This window comes from Malania oleifera, chromosome 13 (genome assembly GCF_029873635.1).
Source record: "Malania oleifera isolate guangnan ecotype guangnan chromosome 13, ASM2987363v1, whole genome shotgun sequence".
Classification (NCBI taxonomy): domain Eukaryota; kingdom Viridiplantae; phylum Streptophyta; class Magnoliopsida; order Santalales; family Ximeniaceae; genus Malania; species Malania oleifera.
In genome coordinates, this window is record NC_080429.1 from 74762691 (window position 1) to 74784020 (window position 21330).

Genomic DNA, 21330 nt, shown 5'->3' on the forward strand with positions numbered 1-21330 from the left:
TTTCCATTTCAAATCAAACGATCAATTTTGTCACTAGGATCCTCAAAAAAATTAAAATCAACATCTAAATGAGACTCATACTTAGCATCAATGGGTTTATACAAATTTACTTCAACATTTTTTCTTTTCCTTTTAACGATGCCTTGTAAAGATCAATTAGGTGTTTAGGAGTGTGATATATTCGAGACCAATGACCTTTTGTTCCAAACCTATAGCAAATATTATCATTATTTTTTACTTTGTTATTTTGTTCAGAGCTTTCTTTATTCTTTGTCCACTTCCTTTGAGTATTTTTAGCACCTTTGCTTTCAAACTTTGAAAGATGATCATCACAAGTCCAACAATTTTTCTTGTCACGACCCTTTTTACCACCATGACCTCATCCACGATCTTAAGAAAAAACCATATTCACTTTAGGGAATGGTGTGCCAGTTGGGTGAGATTGATGTTTTTTTAACAAAATTTCATTATTTTGTTCAACTACCAATAAACAATAAATTAACTCAAAATATTTTGTAAATCTATGCTTTTGATATTGCTACTACAGCAACACATTCGAGACATGAAAAGTCGAATATGTTTTTTCTAACATATCATCAGTAATTTTTTCTCTACATAATTTCAATTGATAGCTAATTTTAAATAAAGTTTAATTATATTCACTTACAGTTTTAAAATCTTGCAGTCGCAAGTATATCCAATCATATCAAGTTTTTGGAAGAATTATCGTTTTTTGGTATTCATATATCTCCTTTAAGTTGCTTCAGATGACTAATGGATCTTTAATAGTAAGATACTCAATTTTCAATTTTTTGTGTAAATAGTATCGAAAGAAAATTATTGCCTTTGCGCAATCTTGCAGGGATGTTTGATTTCCTTCTTCAATGGTACTTCTAAGATTTATAGCATTAAGGTGAATCTTAGCATCAAGTACCCATGACAAATAATTTCTTCCAAAAATATTAAGGACAGCGAATTTAAGTTTTGTGAGGTTTGATATCATAAAGTCACTTTGAAAACAAATAAAAATTCAAAGTTAAGTAAATATTAAATGGAAATGTTATTTTTATATATATCTCAACATAAAAATATTTAAGGATACGTACTAAAGTTAAGAGATATAGTTAACATATAAATATAGTTTGACGGAAAATTAAAGTTATATAGATAACAAATGTTAAAGGAAACAAAATTTTTACCTTATAATAATACGAACGAAACTTGTTATACCATTAGAAACTTGATCGTGCTGATAACGTGTTATAAATGAAATAAAAAAGAAATAAAAAAAAAAATAGAACTATAGAAATTAAACAGTCTAGTTCTTCAGGAATTAGATGTTATTAATGATCTTATTATCTTATTTTGTTGTAAAATATGTTCTTATATAAACAAATACATTGACATCCTTAAAGTTAACCATATAATGAATCAAGCATATCAAAGGCTGTAATCTGTTATTTAAATAGTCATTCACATAAATATGTATGTTTTACAATATGACGTAAATTTTATGAAAATTTAGAAATTGTAGATATTCATAAAAGATAAGACAATTAACGAATATACACATTTTGCTATAATATTAAAAATATTCTAATCTTTGGCTTTTTAAAAAATAGAATTTACTAGAGTTTTAAACGAGAGCTATATAAGCAGAGATGCAATCCATCCTCCCCCACTTCGTCCGCATCGCCGACTCACTGTTGAAACGTTAAACGCAGGACAGGCTCAAGTAGTATCGCCTCCCACATTCCCAATCCTAACCCTCTCTTCAGACGCATATCAGGGCCATAGCTTTCGCTTTCTCTTCAATGGCTCTTCATTGCAAAGCTTCCGAGGAAGAAGAAGAACAAGAAGAAGAAGCAGAAGTAGAAGAGCAATTCTCAAGTGACGATGGCTCCTTCGACGAGGATATGGAAGCTCTACGAAGAGCCTGTCTACTCACCGGGACAGACGCCGCCGACCTTGACAGAGCCACCACCGCCACCGACAACTCTTCCGCCGCGGCGGCCACAACCTCTGCGGCTGCTGATTCCGAGGATGACTTCGATGACCTCGAATTTGTCCGCAGCATACAGCAGCGCTTCCATGCTCCCCCTCTCTCTCTAAAGTCCCCGAGTTCGATTCCAACATCCGTATCTGACGAAGAGGAAGATGATTTTGAAACGCTCCGTGCAATTCAGCGAAGATTTGCGACTTACGGTTCTGGTAGGTAGTCTAATCTGAGTTTAATGGCTTTGTTTTTTGTGCTCTCTTGGTTACATTGGGTCGGTTTGATCTAGCGTGTTTGAAGACGTGTTTGCTTTTAAAATAGCTAAAACCAATGAAACTTTGCCAAATACTTCCACAATGCTTGCTGAAGGATGCTACAAATTTGAATGTTAAGTTAGTTGCATTGATTTTTTTCGTTAATTGACGATAATTAAGCTCGACATGCTTTAAAATTTTCAGTCTATTTCTTGATTTATTATTATTTTTTGCATAGAAAAAGAAATATATTAAGAAAAGAAGAATGTACGAAGAAGATGAGAAATCCATGAATAGTACCTAAAGGAAACAGAAAAACCAAGACTAGGTTAAAAGAGCCATCCAACTGTGATGAATATCAGCAAAATCTGTATTGCCAAAACGCTTGCATTGAACACCCACATGGACATTTACTTTTGTTCTGCTTTTATTTTTTATTTTTATTTTCTATTTTTGTGTTTTTCTGCTGTTTTTAGTTTATTTTTTGAGGATTTATTATCCTCACTCTGATTGTACATTCCCTACATTAATACATCTTCTTTTCTTATCAACAAAAACACCCACATGGACATTAAGAACACAATCCGGTCCCATTCAAATCCACAGTACACCCACAATCTTGAAAGGTGTAGCCATTTCTCTCCAAACAAATGACTAGAATAACAGTAAGAGTAGAAAAGCTTTCAAAGTCTTGCCATTTTTACACATTCCAAAACCTCTAAAATAACCATTAAGAAAGCCTCCAAAGAATAAGGCACAAAAGCTTGTACCTTTGGAATGCAAGTTTGTTCCATAAACATCAAACTACATGGAATGCAAGAATAAATAAGCATGATCCTCATTAGTACCTTGAGTCATAACACAAACATATGGGGACAAACCCTTCTAGCTTGCAAAAAATCATTGGTGTTAGCTGTATTGAGAATGACAATCTGCGCAAAAGCTTGTAACTTTGTATGAAATACAGATTTCCATAATTTATTTGGAAGAGGAGAAGAATGAATATACCTATTCAGATGAGCATAAAATGATTTATAATAGATAACACCTGACTAGAACCTAACATTCCTACGACGACGATAGCTAAGAGAATGCAACAAACCCTAAGTGAGGACAATTCCTCAACTCTCTTATCCTTAAGGCTATGATAGAATTGAATATCCCAAGCAACTTTAGTTCCATACAAAATGATAAAGGATGCAACAAGAGCTGGAAAATGGAAAAGAGAGCTAATAGAAAAGCAAATATCCCCTATTCAAATGTCCTAGAACCATACCACAAACCCATTTCCCATGGCATACTTGATGCAAGGGAAGAAAAAAGAAGTTGTTGAGATGAATTCCATTGGCTTATGCGTGAAACTCTGGCTATAATATTGGCATCCCTCCATTCTCTTGCTTTCGATAACCCTATGCCAAATAGAGTTAGTTTTTGAAGGAAACCACCATTACCATTTACCTACCAAAGTTTCACGAGCCGAGCTTTTTCAGGGCATTATGCTTGCCTATAATTGCTTGTCTTGTGCATTTGGGATGAGTTTTCATCATATAAATACTCGTGTAGGGTTATTTTTCAGAAATAGTTTTTCCCTAGGCCAAAAAGGGGAGTATGAGTCATTGGTTATATTGATGTTTCCTAGTGCTAGAGTGAGACTAGCATAGAAAATTCTTTAGCGGAGGGTGAGTGTTTATCAACTTGTAAAACTCACTAGCTATTGTCAACGTGTTTAGCCTACTTGCCTCCCTCGCTAGACGCACATTGTTAATGGAGGTGATGATAATGAATTACGTTGCTTCAATTTTTACTGCTTAAGTGCCATTACTTTCATAAGTTGCTTATTGCTTCCGCTAATATTTTCTTGAATGGCAATGAAAGTGTTTTGTTGGTGATTGCGGTAAACACTAGGCCGGCTAATTAAAAAAAGAGGGTTTTAGCTAGCGCCGCACGATTCTTTCAAAAAGGTGTGAAATATTTGGCCCATGACACCTGGTATCAGAGCTTGGTTAGTTTCTAGGTGAATTCATTTGCCTTCATTGTAGGATTGGTAACACTTTGGTAAGTGACCATGCTGACCAATGCCCTAGAGATTAATGCGTTGGAAGCATAGGTTGAGTCGTCAACCAACTAAGTGGCTGAAGTAATGGCCCAACTGAAGGAACGTGGAGGGATGCCAAAGAGATAAACAAAGTTTGATGATGGAGTTGTCGGAGGACTTCCACCACACAACGGAGAAAGGGTAATGGTATGCCAAGTGCCCAAGAAGGGTAGGTAGGGTGTCACACCAAGTGCCAAAGGGTAGGCAACGTGAATGTTGCATGCTCTGGTAAGTTAATCTTAAGGAGAAAGGGTAATGGTTTACGCCAAGCACCCAAGAGGATATGCAGAGTGCCATGCTAAGTGCCTAGGAGGGGTAGGCAGGATGTTATGCCAAGCGCCAAAGGGTAGGCAGGGTGAATGCTACATGCTCTAGTTGGTTAACCATGCAGAATAAGGGAATGGAATTCCTGAGGGAGATTAAGGCAGTACCGATGCCTTTTGCTGGTTCCTTATGTTTGATGGGAGATTACCCTTGCATGGTGCAAGTCATTGCAAGGAAAGAAGACGATGAGAAGTTACTTTCAGCCATGCAACTCAAGAAGGGATTGAGAAGGGGTGAACAGATGTATCTCGCCACGGTGATGGTAGAGGAAGAAGTAGGCCAAAAGCTGGTGCCTACGACTATCCAAGTTGTGTTGTATAGGTAGAAGGAGAAGTGCTCTTTGACTCAATGGAGCATCAAATTCTTTGGTTATGTGATTGAGCAAAGGTCATATCAGGATGGATATGGAGAAGGTGAGAGCTATTCAAGAATGGAAGATCCTAATGACAGTGAAGGAGTTGCGTTTCTTTCTTAGTCTTGCCAACTATTACAGAACGTTCGTAGAGGGGTACTCGAGGAGAACTGCTCCTTTGATAGAATTACTGAAGAAGGGTCAAGGGTGGAATTGGATAGGGAAGTGCTTGAGAGCCTTTGATGACTTGAAGGATGCCATGATGATAGATCTGGTACTTGCTCTTCTAGACATTATGAAACCCTTCGAGGTACAAACAGATGCATCGGACTACGCCCGTGGAGGAGTCTTGTTACAGGAAGGACAACCTGTTGGGTACGAGAGCTGTAAGCTTAGTGAAGCGGAACAGAAGTACACAGCTTAGGAGAATGAGATGCTAGTGGTGATACATTGTCTTCGCGTGTGATGACATTACTAGGGTCAAAGTTTGTGGTGAACACGGATAACTCGGGTGTTAGCCATTTCTTCACACAACCGAAGTTGACACCCAATTAGGGCTGGTGGTAAGAATTTTTGGCAGAATTTAATTTCTCATTTGAGCACAAGGCGGGGCGCCTGAACCAAGTTGCTGATGCATTGAGCTGGAAGGCTGAGCTAACTTCCTTATAGATGGTAACACACTTGATGGTGAGTACTGTTACCATGACAATGCGCTAGTGCACCAAGGAGAATTTACCCAAAGATATAGTTGCGCAGAACCTTATGAAGTTGATAGAAGAGGGGAAAGCACATCAATTCTGGATGGGAGATGGATTGCTAATGACCCATGGTAGCCGGCTCTTTGTGTCACGAGTTGGAAATTTGAGGAAGATACTGTTAAGAGAGTCTTAAGATACCAGTGGGCTGGACATCCAGGGTGGTAGAACACTTCAACATTACTAAAGTAGAGGTTTTATTGGCCGTGCGTGCGTGATGATGTGGTTGATTATACTCGAACTTGTCTCACTTGCCAACAAAACAAAGCGGAGCGGAAAAAGATTGCAGGGCTGCTAGAGCCCCTATCACTATCCAGACCATGGGGAAGTGTCTCAGTGGACTTTTTCACCAACCTACCTAGAGTGGGATATGCAGGGTCTATACTTATGGTTATAGACAGGTTTTTAAAGTTCGGTACGTTTATACCTGCATCGAAGTACTGCTCTGTAGAGGAGACGACACAACTATTCTTTAAGAGTATTGTGAAATATTGGGGTGTTCCCCAAGATATTGTCAGTGACCGAGACTCAAGATTCACCGACAACTTCTGGACATAACTTTTTAGAATCCTCGATTCACAGAATCACAACTTGACATCTCTTTAAGTTGTCATCCATAGACAAACGGATAGACGGAGAGATTTAACGAGCTAATAGAAGAGTACTTGCGCCATTTTGTCAACGTCAACCAGAAGAATTGGGTGTAACTACTTGATGTGGCTTAGTTCTGTTTTAATGGCCAAAAGAGTTCGACAACCAACAAGAATCCTTTTGAGCTTGCTACAGGCCTGTAGCCGCTATTACCTCACATAGTGGATGAGCTGTACAAAGTAAAGAGCCCCAAAGCATACATCTTCACCAAATAATGGAGATAGAATGCAAAGATTGCCCGAGCCTACCTAGAGAAAACTTCTAAGTGAATGAAGAAGTGGGCAGATCAGGGGAGGAGCTCGCAACACTTCAACTTAGGTGACTTGATGCTTGTTAAGCTCAATCCTGAATTGATTAGGTCACTACGGAGATGAGATAGGAGACTACGTCACCAAATTCAGGAAGGCCTCTTATAGAATGGACCCTTCGGCTTAGATGAAAGTGCATCCTGTGTTCACCTCAGCTGTCTCAAGCCATTTAGTGCAGACACTGAAGATCCAAGCAAGAGTCAATCAACTAGAGCATAATTGAAGGCAGTGCAACCCGATTGACGAGAAGTTGAAGACATCCTTGCAGACAAAGTGTTGACATCCTTGAGGAAGAAGCGTTAGGAGTTCTTAGTGAAGTGGAAAGGCGTTGGCGATGAAGTAATCAATTAGGTTTTTGTTGGAAGATCTGCAACCGTTCATGGACAAAGTTGAAGTGTACCTAGCATCAAAGTCTATGAGGACGTTGACCACATAAGTGGGGGAGTGTCACGAACTGAGCTTGTTTAGGGCATTATGCTTGTCTATGACCGCTTGTCTTGTGCGTTTGGGGTGAGTTTCTATCATGTAAATACTAGTGTAGGGTTATTTTTCAGAGATAATTTTTTTTCCTAGGCTAAAGAGGGGAGTATGACTCCTTGGTCATATTGATGATTCCTATAGTTTTTTTTCTAGGCTAAAGAGGGGAGTATGACTCCTTGGTCATATTGATGATTCCTAGTGCTAGAGTGAGAATAGCATAGAAAGCTCTTAAGGGGAGGGTGATTGTTCATCAACTTGTAAAACTTACTAGCTATTGTCAACATGTTTAGCCTACTCGCCTCCCTCGCTAAACACACATTGTTAACGGAGGTGTTGATAATGAATTACGTTGCTTCAATGTTTACTGTTAACGGAGGTGTTGATAATGAATTACGTTGCTTCAATGTTTACTGCTTAAGTGCCATTGCTTTCATAAGTTGCTTATTGCTTCCACTTATATTTGTTTGAATGAAAATGAAAGCGTTTTGTTGGTGAATTGTGATAAACGCTAGGCTGGTTAGTTAAAACAAGAGGGCTTTAGCTAGCGCCGCCCAGTCCTTTCACAAAGGTGTGAAATATTTGGCTCATGACAAGCTATGTTGACATTAAATTGTTGAGATCTAAGCCTCCTTCCTTCCTAGGCCCACCAAGTAACTCCTAGCTCACAAGATGGTCCTTCTTTTCAGCCACCTCTAGGGGTCGGGGGTCTCTGTAGAATTAGCATTGGCACAAAAAGTTGTTGTTGGTGTTGATATAGCTGGAAACTAATAACTGTAGCAGCAAGTTGCAACAAGTGCCTAGTGGGCTCTGCACTGCTGCTAGGTTTTTGCTGGGTGTTCACTCCTAGGTCAACACCAGCATGCCCGCTCGTTTGTTTTTCTATTTTAACCCCAACCTCTTATAATACTTTTTGTAACTTGGACAATCTTAGTTTTGTTTCATCTAAGCCTCTTCTTCCATTAATAAATTTAACAAAATTCCAATATCTATTAATTTACCTTAATTAATGCACAACAAACTTTGTAGAATTTCATTTGTCAAAGAGTGGGATAGCAGGCATCAATACAGGGGAGGGAGTTCTTAAGAAATTCACTTCATTTGTGTGTTGTAACTCCCTTGAGTGGTCCCTATCTTATCCCGACCTCCCTCTGAGGGAACCCAAACTTTGAAGTCTTTTTGGGATCTTGTGTTAGCAAAGGTGGCTAGGAGACAGAAGGGTTGGAAGAGGCCTTATTTCTCTTTTAAGGGCACAACCACTTTAAACAATGCCTGACTCTCTAACATTCCTATTTGTTATATCGCCTTGTTTAGAATTCCCTCGAGAGTAGCCAAATCGCAAGAGAAGCTAGTGTGTGATTTCCTTTCGTCGGGTTTCAGTGAGGGTAGGAAAGACCATCTAGTTAGTTGGGAAGTGGTCAATAGACTGGGGATTTGGGCATCAGGAATGTGGTATCCAAAGTCTCCCTTATAGGCAAATTTCTTAGGAGGTTCCCTTTGGAAGTTGACTCCCTATGGAATAAGGTGATTAAGAGCAAGTACAGGATCAAACGAAGCGGGTGGGAGATGAGAGGCTACAATAGTACCTTTGACGTGTGACCCTAGAAATTTGTGGTCTAGGTAGTTCTTTCCTCTTATCCAGTTCAAAGTGGTGAATGGAAAAAAATTTTGCTTTTGGGAGAATGTGTAGGTGGGGGAGTCTTTGTTGGAGTTGAAATTTTCTCATATATTCAAGCTTTCATCGCTGCATAACGCACCCATCAGCTCCTTCATTTTTTCTAGGGGGGGTCCTTCTTGATATCTCCATTTCTTTAGGAATCTCAATGAAAGAGTGGTCAAAGAGCTCACTATTTGTCTTTCTTTTCTAGAACATCATGTTCCTACATTCATGAGGATGGGAGAGTGGGAGGATGATTCCTTGGGTACATTCACTTCTAAATCCTTGCTTTAACGTCATGTTCCTACATTCATGAGGATGGGAGGGTGGGAGGATGTTTCCTCGGGTACATTCACTTCTAAATCCTTTCTTTATTACCTTTTAAAACCTCTCTCCCCCAACCTTTTTCCTTGGGACCATATTCTTTGGAGGGTTAAGGTCCCTGGGAGGTCTAGGCTTTTGGCTGGACCATGATGCTGGAAAGGATTTAGATGTGGGATTTGCTTTGGAGGAGAAGATCCATAAAGCTCTTAGTCTTAACATGTGCTTCATGTGTCACGTGAGCAGTAAAACAAATGCCCATTTTTTGTGTCATGCAAGCATTGAAATGTCATCCTTTTTGCGCATTGCATGGTAGAGTTGGAGCTCTGGAATGCCCTTTTTTTCTTTTGTGGGGAATTGTGGGTGGTCCCAAGTAAGGTGGGAGACTTGTTATTGGTCTGCTTCAGGGGTTTTGGAAAGAATAAAAATGGAAGAGCTCTTTGATTTGCGGCTGTATTCGCCATCCTTTGGACCCTGTTGATTCAAAGGAATGCTAGGATTTTTATAGGTCACTCAACCCACACATAGTTACTTCGGGATAGAGCAACTTTACTTGCGTCCTTTTGGGTGCACTCTCTTGGATTTTTTCGGGGATTACTGTCTGACCTCACAATAGATTGGAGGGCAGCGCTATTGTAATTGATACTTGTGCTGTTTTCCTGGTTCTTTTTAGTAGTTTGTAGTTTTTTGTATCATTTGTTATCCAAAGAGAACTCTTTTCCCTTCATTATGTGCCTTGTTCCTTATTCTTAATAAAATTGTCTTCTATCCAAAAAAGAAGTTTTGTTTTACACATGAAAAGAAATGCAGCAACCATGCAATTTATGAAATTACTTTACATTTACCATGGCTTAAAGGGTGTGGTTATCACATCTTTTCTAAGTAGTCTCCTTGCTTTATCTTCATCATTGAGACCTGGATCTATTTCTATGTCATCAAGCTTCTTCAGGTTATTAAGGATCACTTTTCCACCATTTCAATTTTTCTTTCAACCCCTTCAATTTTGAGGCAGCCACAACATTTGCTTGCCCTTCAAAATAAGAGTAGACCACTATAAGATATTTAGTCAGCAAAACCTTTGTGCTTGAGCCACATGATGTCAAAGTGGAAGAAAGTTCGATATTGTTCAAGCACAATTCTAACCATGGCCAGGTCACCTTCTTCAAAGTCAGCATGACACAACTATAAGCTTAAGCTTTACATTTTTCATTTCCATGAACATTTCTTCTTCTCATCACCCTTTGAATTTGAGCAATGCATCCAACAAAATCTTAAGCATTTGCTGATGAAGCTTCAGGTGTTTGATCAATCGAGCAAGTGTTTCAATTTACTATTTGCAGTTGCCATAGATGCCTTCTTGCAGGGGGATGGTGCTGGGAGGTGAACATCGTGATCTTGGTTTGAAGCTTGATTTTCCGGTAGGCCCAAATAAATCTAAACGGGCTGGATTAGTGGGTCCAGCGCAGGTGGAAAAAGAAAAATCGAGTTTGCTTAAGAACCTAGGAATGGCTGAGGGGCTTCGTTTAATTGGAGGGGGTTTAGTAGAGTTGGTCCTAGGAGAGATGGAGCCTAAGGGCTTGTGGAAGACTCAAAGGAAGGTGGAGCGAGAAAGTGCAAAATGGGAAGTTGCAACATTATGATCTATGCGGGTAAGTTATAGATTTTAAAGCCAGATACGTTTTGGAATATTTAACTCTTAACCTGCTGAAGGAACCAGTAATCGATGAGATGGAATCTTGTTGTCTTCTGTCCAACAAGGGAGACTTGCAAACAGTAATGTGAGTAAAAGAAAAGTTTGATGCTGACCTCTTACTTTGCTCTGATGGAGAGAGGACGGTAGAAGAAAATTTAGTGTCTTCATATATGGAAGTTGCAGTTAAAAAGAGTGAAATCCTTCAAAATATTGTGGAAAATACAGACTAACTTTGTAAGGTCAAATAGAGATGTAATTTGCAAGAATTTGAAACTGAATTGGAAGACTGGAATGAAGAAGAAAATGGCTTGCTTTTGGGACAAATTTGGGAATTCAAGGATGTGTGTTTGAGCTCTTCTCAGCTGAAAGTTCTCGAAAAATCTGAGATTCTTGAATGTTTGGATTGTTATGGAAGCGAAATCTTAAGGCTGGAGGTTATCTCTCCGGAGACGGGGAATAGAACTATCTATTCAGGTCAGTCGGTGGGATGTATAATGAAGAGATTGAGTGGGAGGAGATGACCGAGTTTCAAGTTAGTAATGATATCACAATAGACGGAAAGAGATTGCCTTTAACCGCATCTTGAAAATGCTCAAGTAGGTATTAATCTTATTAATTATAATTTTGATCACTTGAAAATCTTAAATTTTGAGGGGCCAGTGCCTTTTAATATTAGCCCTGGGTTCAATCTTTCTCCTTTGGATAATTCTATCAATCCTTCTTTTGATGTTGGGGGGATTCTATTGGGGAAGGGGGATCTTCCTTTGGAGGACCCTTATCCGTCTAGAATTAGTAAAGGTATGATACGTATTCCTACCCAACCCATTCTTTCTTTGGGAAATTTATGCCCAAGGAGGACTCTAATAGCAGGAAGGATTTGTGGGTTTATTTGTGAGGGTGGTGAGAGACGCAACCTAGACCCACTAAAAAACTCCTTGGGGACCTAGGAATGGAGCTATTAGATCTTTTTGGGAACTTGATGAAGGTGGGCCTAAGTCCTAGGATATAAGAGATGAGGAAAAAGAAAGTCTAGAAAGAGTTTAAAATTCTTGTTTCCTTGATTAATTAGGGGTATGGAAAAGGGATCGGGAAGGGGGGGGGGGGGTAAGCGAGTCAAACTATGAAGTTTGTTAGTTGTAATGTTAGAGCGCCAAGGGGGGTTTAGGAAGAGGAGTTTGATAAAGGAAATCCTGGACAAATAATCAATGGATATTATCCTTATCTAGGGGACTAACTTGGAAGAGGTTGATGGGGGGAGTTATTGAAGTGGTCGTTGCAGGGAAAGGAATTCTTATCCTCGTGCGGTGCCTTAGGTGGTATCCTAGTTATGTGGGATTCTTAATCTATCTCCAACTTGGATACTTTTGTCTGGTTTTTTCTCCTTTTTTGTGTTATTTGAAGTGAGAGGGAGGGGTTAGTGGTGGGTATGCTCTGTGTATAGGCCGCCTATGAGACCAACTCTTAGGAGTTCTTTTTGGGCAGAGCTATATTATGTTTTTGGTTTCTACTCCCCTAGGTGGTTCGTGGGAGGCGACTTGCAGTGAGATTCCCTAGAGAGAAGAAAGGGGGTGGTAATGCTACAAATAGCATGCAGAATTTTGATATGTTTATTAGGGATTGTGGTTTGAGAGAGATTCCCTTGGGGAATGATTTGTTGGGGGAGCTAGAGCGGTGGCTTGTAGAATAGATAGGTTTTTGTTTTGTAATGAGTGGGAGGATGAATTTTCAAATCTTTCTCATAGTGATCTTTTTAGGACTACATTTGACCATTTTTTGATCTTGTTGGAGTGTAGTTAGGTCTCTTAGGGTCCTACACCTTTTAGGTTTGAGAATATGTGGCTGGATCATGCGTCCTTCAAGCCTTTGGTTAGGGATTCTTGGAGAGAGGAAATGAAAAAGGGTTCGGGAGGATTTTGACACATGAGAAAGTTGAAATGCTTAAAGGAGAAGTTGAAAGTTTGGAATGAGGAGGTGTTTGGCAATGTCAGAATTAGAAAATCTAACATCTTGGGCAAGTTAACTTCTTTGAATAGGAAGGAGCAGGACTTTAATCTTACAAATAGTTAGGAGATTAGATGAATTTATCTGAAAAATGAGCTAGAAGAATGATTTTTAAGGAAATGAGTAGTTGGAGACAAAGACTAAAATCAAATGGGTTAAGGATGTTGATAGCAACTCTTCTTTTTTTCATAGGCTAGCTGATGGGAAAAGGAGTTAGAATTTGACTAGAGAGTTAGATGTGTGTGTGTGTGTGTGGGGGGGTGGGGGGGGATGGTTTCTAATAACCAATGCCAAATTGCTTCTGTTATCACAAATTTTTTTCCAAAAATTGTATTAAAAGGAGGATCATTGTAGACCGATGATAGAGGGTTTAGATTAGAACCCTATATTTGTCGATTAAATGTGTTGGTTAGAGAGACCTTTTGTCAAAGGAGGAAATTAGGGGGTGGCTTTTGGGATGAAGAGGGATAAGGCTCCAGGCTTGAATAGTTTTAACATTGCTTTCTTTCAAAATTGTTGGGAAGTAGTAAAGGATGATTTGTTGAAAGTTTTTAGTGAGTTCTTTGATAATGGAGTTCTTCGCAAGAGCATTAACCCCTCTTTTTGAGGCCTTGGTGCCGAAGGAAGTCTAAATCCATTAAGGTTGAGGAATTTAGACCTATTAGTCTTGTCTCTAGTGTATATAATTAGCTAATTGGTTGAGTGTGGTGCTTCTTGATATCATCTCTAGAATTTAAAGTGCATTTGTTGAGGAGAGGGGGGAGGCTGATAGTGAATGCTATTTTAGTTGCCAATGAGATGGTGGAGGATACACGCAGGAACAAGAAGAGGGGTTTCGCTTTTAAACCAGATTTTGAGAAAACCTATGATAGAGTGAGTTGGAGTTTCTTGGATAGAGTTTTTGCGAGAAAGGGTTTTGTGAGCATTGGCGTCATTGGATTAGTGGTTTTTTGTCTAATGTGTTGTTTTCAGTGATTGTGCATGGTGAGCCTAAATCTTGGTTTGGTGCTTCAAGGGGTATTAGACAAAGGAGACCCTCTATTCCCTTTTTTGTTTGTTCTTGTAGTAGATGTTTTGAGTAGGATGGTGGATATGGTGGTGGAGAGGGGTTTGGTTAGAGGTTTAGAAGTAGGGGGGGGGGGGGGGAGAGGGTGTGGCGGTTTCTTATCTCCACTTTGCTAATGATGCCATCTTCTTTTTGGATGATCATGGTTTTTCTTTAAGGAGAATCTTGAGTTTTCTCTACATTTTTGAGAGGGTGTCTGGGCTTACAATTAATTGGAGAAGAGTGGTTTAGTGGCTTTGAATGTGCTAGTTGAGCATGTCAAGGAGTGGGTTACGAGAATGGGGTTTGATATCATGCATTGGCCTTTGACTCAGGTGTCCCTTCGGGGGATAACCTAGTGCCGCAAATTTTGGAACCCGTAGTGGAAAGGGTGGTGAAGAGATTAGATGGCTGGAAGCGATCCCTTTTCTTTCTTGGGGGTAGAATTACTTTGATTCAGGCTTGTCTTGATAGTATCTTGTTATACTTCTTATTTGTTTTTAAGATTTATGTGGGGATTGTGAGCAAGCTTGAGAGGATTATGAGAGATTTTTTGTGGTTTGGTGGGGGGAGTCATAGGGACGATCTAGTGAGCTGGGTAGGGGTTTGTAAATCTATAAAGGATGGGGGGTTAGGTCTTGTTAAGCTGGGGTTTAAAAACATCGCTCTTCTAGCTAGATGGCTGTGGTGCTTCCCTCTAGAAGAATCATCCCTTTGGCATAAAGTAATAAGAAGTAAGTTTGGGATGGATGAGAATGTGTGGGATACCAATGTTAATTTAAGATGTTCTTGGGTTAGTCCGTGGAGGTCCATTTCTCAGATTTGTCCTTTTTTCACCCCTCACACTAAACTTGAGATGAGGAGGGGTTCTCATATCCGTTTTTGGAAAAGACCATTTTTCCACTTCTTTCCCTCGTCTCTTTCATCTAAGCTCTGAGCAAAATAAAGCCATTTCTTTTTTTGTTGGTGACTTGAGCAGACCTTTGGTTTCCTGGTATCTCCACTTTAGGAGACCTCTCAATGATAGGAAGATCTCTTTGTTATCTTTATTGAATTGGAGTAACTTTTCTTCGAGGAGAGATGTTTGTTCTTGGTCTTTGGACCAGTCAGGAGTGTATTCTTGCAAATCTTTTTTTGAATATTTGATTCACTCCAACTCTTCTTCCCCCCCTATGTTCTACTATTTGGAAGGCTAAGGTTCCCCACAAAATTAAGGCTTTCACTTTGGTTGGTTGTGCTTAATAATATAAATACTAATTTGTTGCAAATTAGGAGACCTTTGAAGGCTCTCTCTCCTGATGTATGTGTGCTCTGTTACAAGAACTCTGAGATAGCTTCTCATCTTCGTTTGCAATGAGAATTTGCTTGTAGGATATGGAATATGCTTTTGGGCATTATGGGAGAGAACTGGGTTTGTCCTCCGTTGGTGGAAGACTTTGTAGATATATGATTTGTAGGTAGAAGGATAGGGCAGCTTTATGGAAGTGTGGTTTTTCCGCGGTATTATGGTGATTATGGATGGAACATTATACCTAGATATTTTCTAGGGAAAAATTAAACCAGATGCTGGTTTGGGAAATAAATTAAGTACTTGGCCTCACTTTGGTGTGTCGGTTATGGATTTTTTAGAGAGACAAGCTTGCAGGAGTTTCAAAGAGATTGGACGAATATGCTGTCTTGATAATTTCTTTTCTCTTGGGTATTTCTATTTGTCAAGTTTTGGAGTGTCTCAGTGTGTCTTGGGAGAGATCTCATTCTCCCTCTTGTAAATTATTTATCTATTAGTGAATTCTTCTTTTTTTATTAAAAAAAGAATAAATCAGACCAACAGGTCTCCGTGATTAGAATATAGGACAAATGGGCAGTAGAAGTAATGCCTCCCGTGCTTAATGACTTGAACAATAGTATAGGAATGATAGGATTTTGAGTCGTAGGTAGTGTATGTTTGATTAGCTATATTAAGCTTTTTGCTATAGTGGCTATAATATGCAATCAACTTCTCTCCTTAGCCAAAAACACCACCAATTCTTTTTTGTGGAGCATCAATAGCAATTTCAAACCCTTAATTAAAATTGATCGTTGCAAGATTGGTGCTTTGCACATATGTTGCACCAATTGCTTAAATGATTTACAAGCAGCCTTTATCCAGTTATATTATTCCCTCTTAATCCAATCAGTGATAGCCTATACACACACAAATAGACATGGGGGGCGTGTCGTGTATTATGGGTGTATAAACACGTGGAACCTTCTGTTAACATACCACAGTAACAATATTAAGTATCAAATTTGTTGAAATCTCGAGTATCCTTGGGTATATTGAGTAAATTAGGAAAGTAGGTAAATATAAAAAGATTGTATATTATTGAGAGTGATTCTGTAGGGAGATTATTTCCATATTTAGAACCTTCGATTGTATTATATATTGTAAATTGCTATGTACAAAGATTGAATTCAAGAAATACAAAAATTTCATTCTGCTTTCATGGTATTAAAGCTAGGGTTTCTAAACCATAGTTAGCAATGGCCGATGGCGCTATCAACAGCAGAGGGTCAAGCTCCTTTGAAACTCTCGACGGCTACTTTGAAGCCACCTCCATCATGGGGTCTTTTGGATCGGGTCCAATGGCGGAATCGAGGCGACTTCAAGAACTCCAATTGCAGCCGGCGAATAAGATCTACGTCGATTGCTTGCAGAAGAACCCGTAGAGGGTGAAGAAGCATGTCAATGAGATTAGAATCGAGCGACTCAACCAAACGGCGAATTTTAATTCCAAATTGAGTTGTCAAAAATCTTCGAAGAATCTGCTTAATCGCCATCTGGGGAAGCAGCGGTTAACAATGATGATGAAGTATCGTGGCGTCCGATAGCGACTGTGGGGGATATGGGCACCGGAGATCCGAGATCCTATCCGAAGATCGCGGGTTTGGCTCGGGACTTTCGACACGCCCGAAGAGGCTGCTATGGTATACAATACGACTGCGTTGCGCCTCAGGGGGCCTGATGCTCCGACAAATTTCAAGTCACCTGCGTTGAGAGCTCCGTCGATGTTGATCGATTTTTCAATGATTCTGGCTCGCGATTGTTGTACGGAGTCTCGGACTGTGCATTCTCTGACCTCTGTTCTTAGATTTCAGAGCACTGACGAGTAACTGAGAATAGAGTCTAAAGAGGAGGCGGAATGCCGGCCAATTCAGGAGGCTGAAATGAGTTTTTGATGATTGTTTACTGTTGGAGCCTAGTGTCTTGAATGAATTTTTTTTTTTTTGACGCACTTGTGTCGATACAATTCGATGAAATTGCTACGCCAGTTGATTCTTTCACAAATATTTCTTCGGGTCTTTTAGCCTAAAGAGGTAATTTTTTGCAAGCTTTAAATATAACCTCTAGATCCAAAACTCCTTGGATTGTTGATTCTGGTGCCTCTGACCACATGACCGATGCCTATCATCTTTTTCATCATATTCACCCTGTGCTAGAAATTTGAAAGTTAAAATTGTAGATGGGTCACTCTCGTCTGTCGCAGGCAAAGGGAATATCTAACTCTCTGACTCCATCACACTAGAGTCTGTTCTTCATGTTCCTAATTTATCCTCAACTTACTATCCATTAGCAAGTTGACTAAAAATTCCAATTGTTATGCTAAATTTCTTCCCTGTCATTGTGTTTTTCAGGACCTATCATCAGGAAAGACTATTGGCAGTGCTAAGGAGTGTGATGGACTACTACTTTGAGGAGGCGAATGTGAGTAAACAATGTAAAACTGTTATTTGTGATTCTGCATCTGTTTCTAAGGATAGTGAAATTTTATTATGGCATTCTAGGATGGGTTATCCAAATTTTCAATATCTAAGACGTTTGTTTCCTTCCATTTTTCAAATAAACGTCTTCTAAATTTCAGTTTGAGATTTGTGAACTTGCAAAACACCAGCGTAATTCCTTTCCCAAATCCACATACAAACCATCTAGACCCTTTGCTATGATTTACAGTGATTTATGGGGGCCCTCACGCTCTCTTAATCGCACTCACACGAGATGGTTTGTTACTTTTATTGATGATCATACTCGTATTTGTTGGGTTTACTTGTTGAAAGATAAAATCGAAGTCCATTCCATATTCGTCAGTTTCCACTCCATGCTTCAAACACAATTCCAAACTCACATTCAAATTTTACGTACCGATAATGGTATGGAATATTTCAATGGTATCTTGGGACATTATCTTCAAGAAAATGGAATTGTTCATCAAAGTTCCTGTGTGGATACCCCTCAACAAAATGAGGTGGCTGAACGTAAAAATAGACATATTCTTGAAGTAGCTCGGGCATTGATATTAACTACAAATATGAAAAAGTATTTTTGGGGTGATGCCATTTTGACAGCTACATATCTCATTAATCGAATGCCTAGTCGGGTTCTTTCCTTCGCCACTCCTCTCTAGAAATTCGAGGAATGTTTTCCCAACTCTCGGCTCTACTCCAAGCTCTCTCTAAAAATCTTTGGATGTACTGCCTTTGTTCATGTTCATGCTCACAATTGAGATAAATTGGATCCTCGTTCCATTAAGTGGGTTTTTGTTGGTTACTCTCCTACTCAGAAAGGCTACAAATGTTATGATCTTGTCACACAAAAATTGTATGTTAGCCTTGATGTCACGTTCTTTGAAACCACTCCTTACTTCCCAAAACCCTCTCTTCAGGGGGAAACATGGAGTGAAGATCGGTTCTTTGATTTCTCTACTGTTGATTCTGTGCAATCTTCTAAGTCTCCCAGCCTCCCATTGCATCATTTCCTGACCTGTCATGTACGAAAGATCACTTAACCTTAGGGGGAGATGTAGAATAACAAAACAACACAGAAATACTTGTTTACTCAAGAAAGCCAAACACAAAGAACAGGGAGAATCTCATACTTGAGGCACCAAGAGAGTTGGAACCGGTGATAGCTCTGAGCAACCATGAGTCCACGCTCAATCCCGATCAGGTAATAGATGGTCATGAGCTCCCTTCTGATAAGCCTGCACTTGATGACATCAATTTACCCATTGCAGTTAGAAAACAAACCAGGACATGTACTTAATATTCCTGGTTAAAATACATATCTTATAAAAGCCTGTCCACAGGATATCGTGCTTTTACCTCTAACCTTGACAGGATGAAAATTCCAAAGAATATTCAGGAAGCCCTGGAAGTTCCTGAATGGAGGGAGGCTGTCATGGAGGAAATGTGGGCCCTAGAGAAAAATGAAACTTGGGACGTTATGAATTTTTCGAGAGGGAAGAAGCTAGTTGGTTGTAAATGGGTCTTCACAGCGAAATATAAAGCTGATGGGACAGTTAAAAAATATAAAGCCAAACTCGTTGCAAAAGGATTTACATAGACTTATGGCATTGACTACACGGAGACATTTGCACCAGTGGCAAAATTGAATACAATTCGGGTCCTCTTGTCCTTGGCAGCTAACTTAGATTGGCCATTACAACAATTTGACATTAAGATTGCATTTCTAAATGGTGAGTTAGAAGAAGAAGTCTACATGACGATACCACTAGGTTTCAGTAAGAAAAGTGAAGAAAACAAAGTATGTAATCTCAAAAGTCCTTGTATGGACTCAAGCAATCTCCCAGAGCATGGTTCGACAAATTTGCAAAAGTGATTAAAATCAGGGATATCGACAAGGGCAATTAGATCACACTATGTTCTTCCAACAGTCTGAAAGTGGTAAGAAAACAATTCTGATAGTGTATGTTGATGATATAATCCTAACAGGAGATGATACAGTGGAGATGGAAAGATTAAAGAAAGTTCTAGCTGCTGAGTTTGAAGTTAAAGACCTAGGACAAATGCGGTACTTCTTGGGAATGGAAATTGCTAGATCAAAAAAAGGTATCAGTGTCTCTTAGCGAAAGTATATCCTTGATCTCCTAACCGAAACTGGCATGCTTGGTTGCAAACCTAGTGAAACTCTGATTGCAGCCGTGAAAAAGGTCGAAGAATGTGGAATACTAGTTGAAAAAGAAAGGTATCAGAGATTGGTTGGTAAACTAATTTACCTATCGCATGCCAGACCCGACATTGCATTTGCGGTAAGTGTAGTAAGCCAACACATGCATTCACCAAAAAAGACTCATCTAGATGCTGTGGATAAGATCCTCAGGTACCTCAAGGGTTTTCCGGGTAAAGGACTTTTCTTCAAGAAATGTGAAAGCAAGGAAGCAGAAATCTTCACAGATGCAGATTGGGCAGGATCAACAGAAGACAGAAGGTCTACCACTGGATATTGCACCTTTGTATGGGGAAATTTAGTAACTTGGAGGAGCAAAAAACAGAATGTAGTGGCTCAAAGTAGTGCTGAAGCTAAATTAAGGGCAGTTGCACAAGGAATATGTGAAGGAATGTGGTTATGGAAACTGTTGGAAAAATTACAAATTCCGGTGAAATTCCCTATCAAACTCTATTGTGACAACAAAGCAGCCATCAGTATCTCTCTCAATCCAGTTCAACATGACAGGACTAAGCATGTGGAAGTGAACCGACATTTTATCAAAGAGAAGGTTGAAGAACGAACCATCTGTACGACTTATGTACTTACCAAGGAACAAACTGCAGACATCTTTACTAAAGGGTTAGCACGGCAGAACTTCGATGATTTCATTGGCAAGTTGGATATGATCAATATCTATGATCGAAGTTGAGAGGGAGTGTTGAAATCCCGAGTATCCTTTGGTATATTGAGTAAATTTGGAAAGTAGGTAAATATAGAAGATTGTATATTATTGAGAGTGATTCTGGAGGGAGATTGTTTCCATATTTAGAACATTCGATTGTATTATATATATTGTAAATTGGGATGTACGAAGATTGAATTCAAGAAATACAAAAATTTCATTATGTTTTCAAAATCTAAAAAATAGCTAGCACACAAACAGACTCATAGAATGTTTTCTGTTGATAATGCCTAGGCTAATGGTTGATGACAAGTGTCACAATAAAATTAAGTCCCGCCCTTAGGGTTGCTGGAAAAGTTTAAGGCTATAAATTATTTTAATTACTAAACAAATACAAAATAAATAAGAGTCACCATTTATATTTTATTGGTAATAACAATAACATTTTAGAGACTCTAATTACCAATCATGATCCTCCATTGAGCTGCCAACATATCTGCAGAAATATTTTTGGGAAGATGATATAACTTGGTATCAAATCAAATGCCAAGGCATTTAGGTACCTTGTGTATGAAAGTGCAGTGCTATTACTTGATTAAAAAGGTTCTAAATATTGTTCTGTATTGATTGACATTTGCTAGTATAAGCTATTTTAAATGATTTGCCTACCTTCTATTTCATGCTGCATACTGGTGGATGCTTGTCATACACTGAATATTGTTCAATGCTAGTG

The 21330-nt window shown here is 39.2% G+C and overlaps 1 protein-coding gene across 1 annotated transcript in view; it reads left to right on the forward strand.

Annotated features, from left to right (window-relative positions):
• Window positions 1–1680: 1680 nt before the first annotated feature.
• Window positions 1681–21330, forward strand: part of LOC131146820 (uncharacterized) — an 88589-nt gene continuing 68939 nt past the window's right edge. Inside the window, exon 1 of the mRNA XM_058096616.1 lies at window positions 1681–2211. Within this exon, the coding sequence (XP_057952599.1) occupies window positions 1815–2211 (397 nt within the window). The 5' untranslated portion in view covers window positions 1681–1814. The remainder of the gene's footprint in view (window positions 2212–21330) is intronic.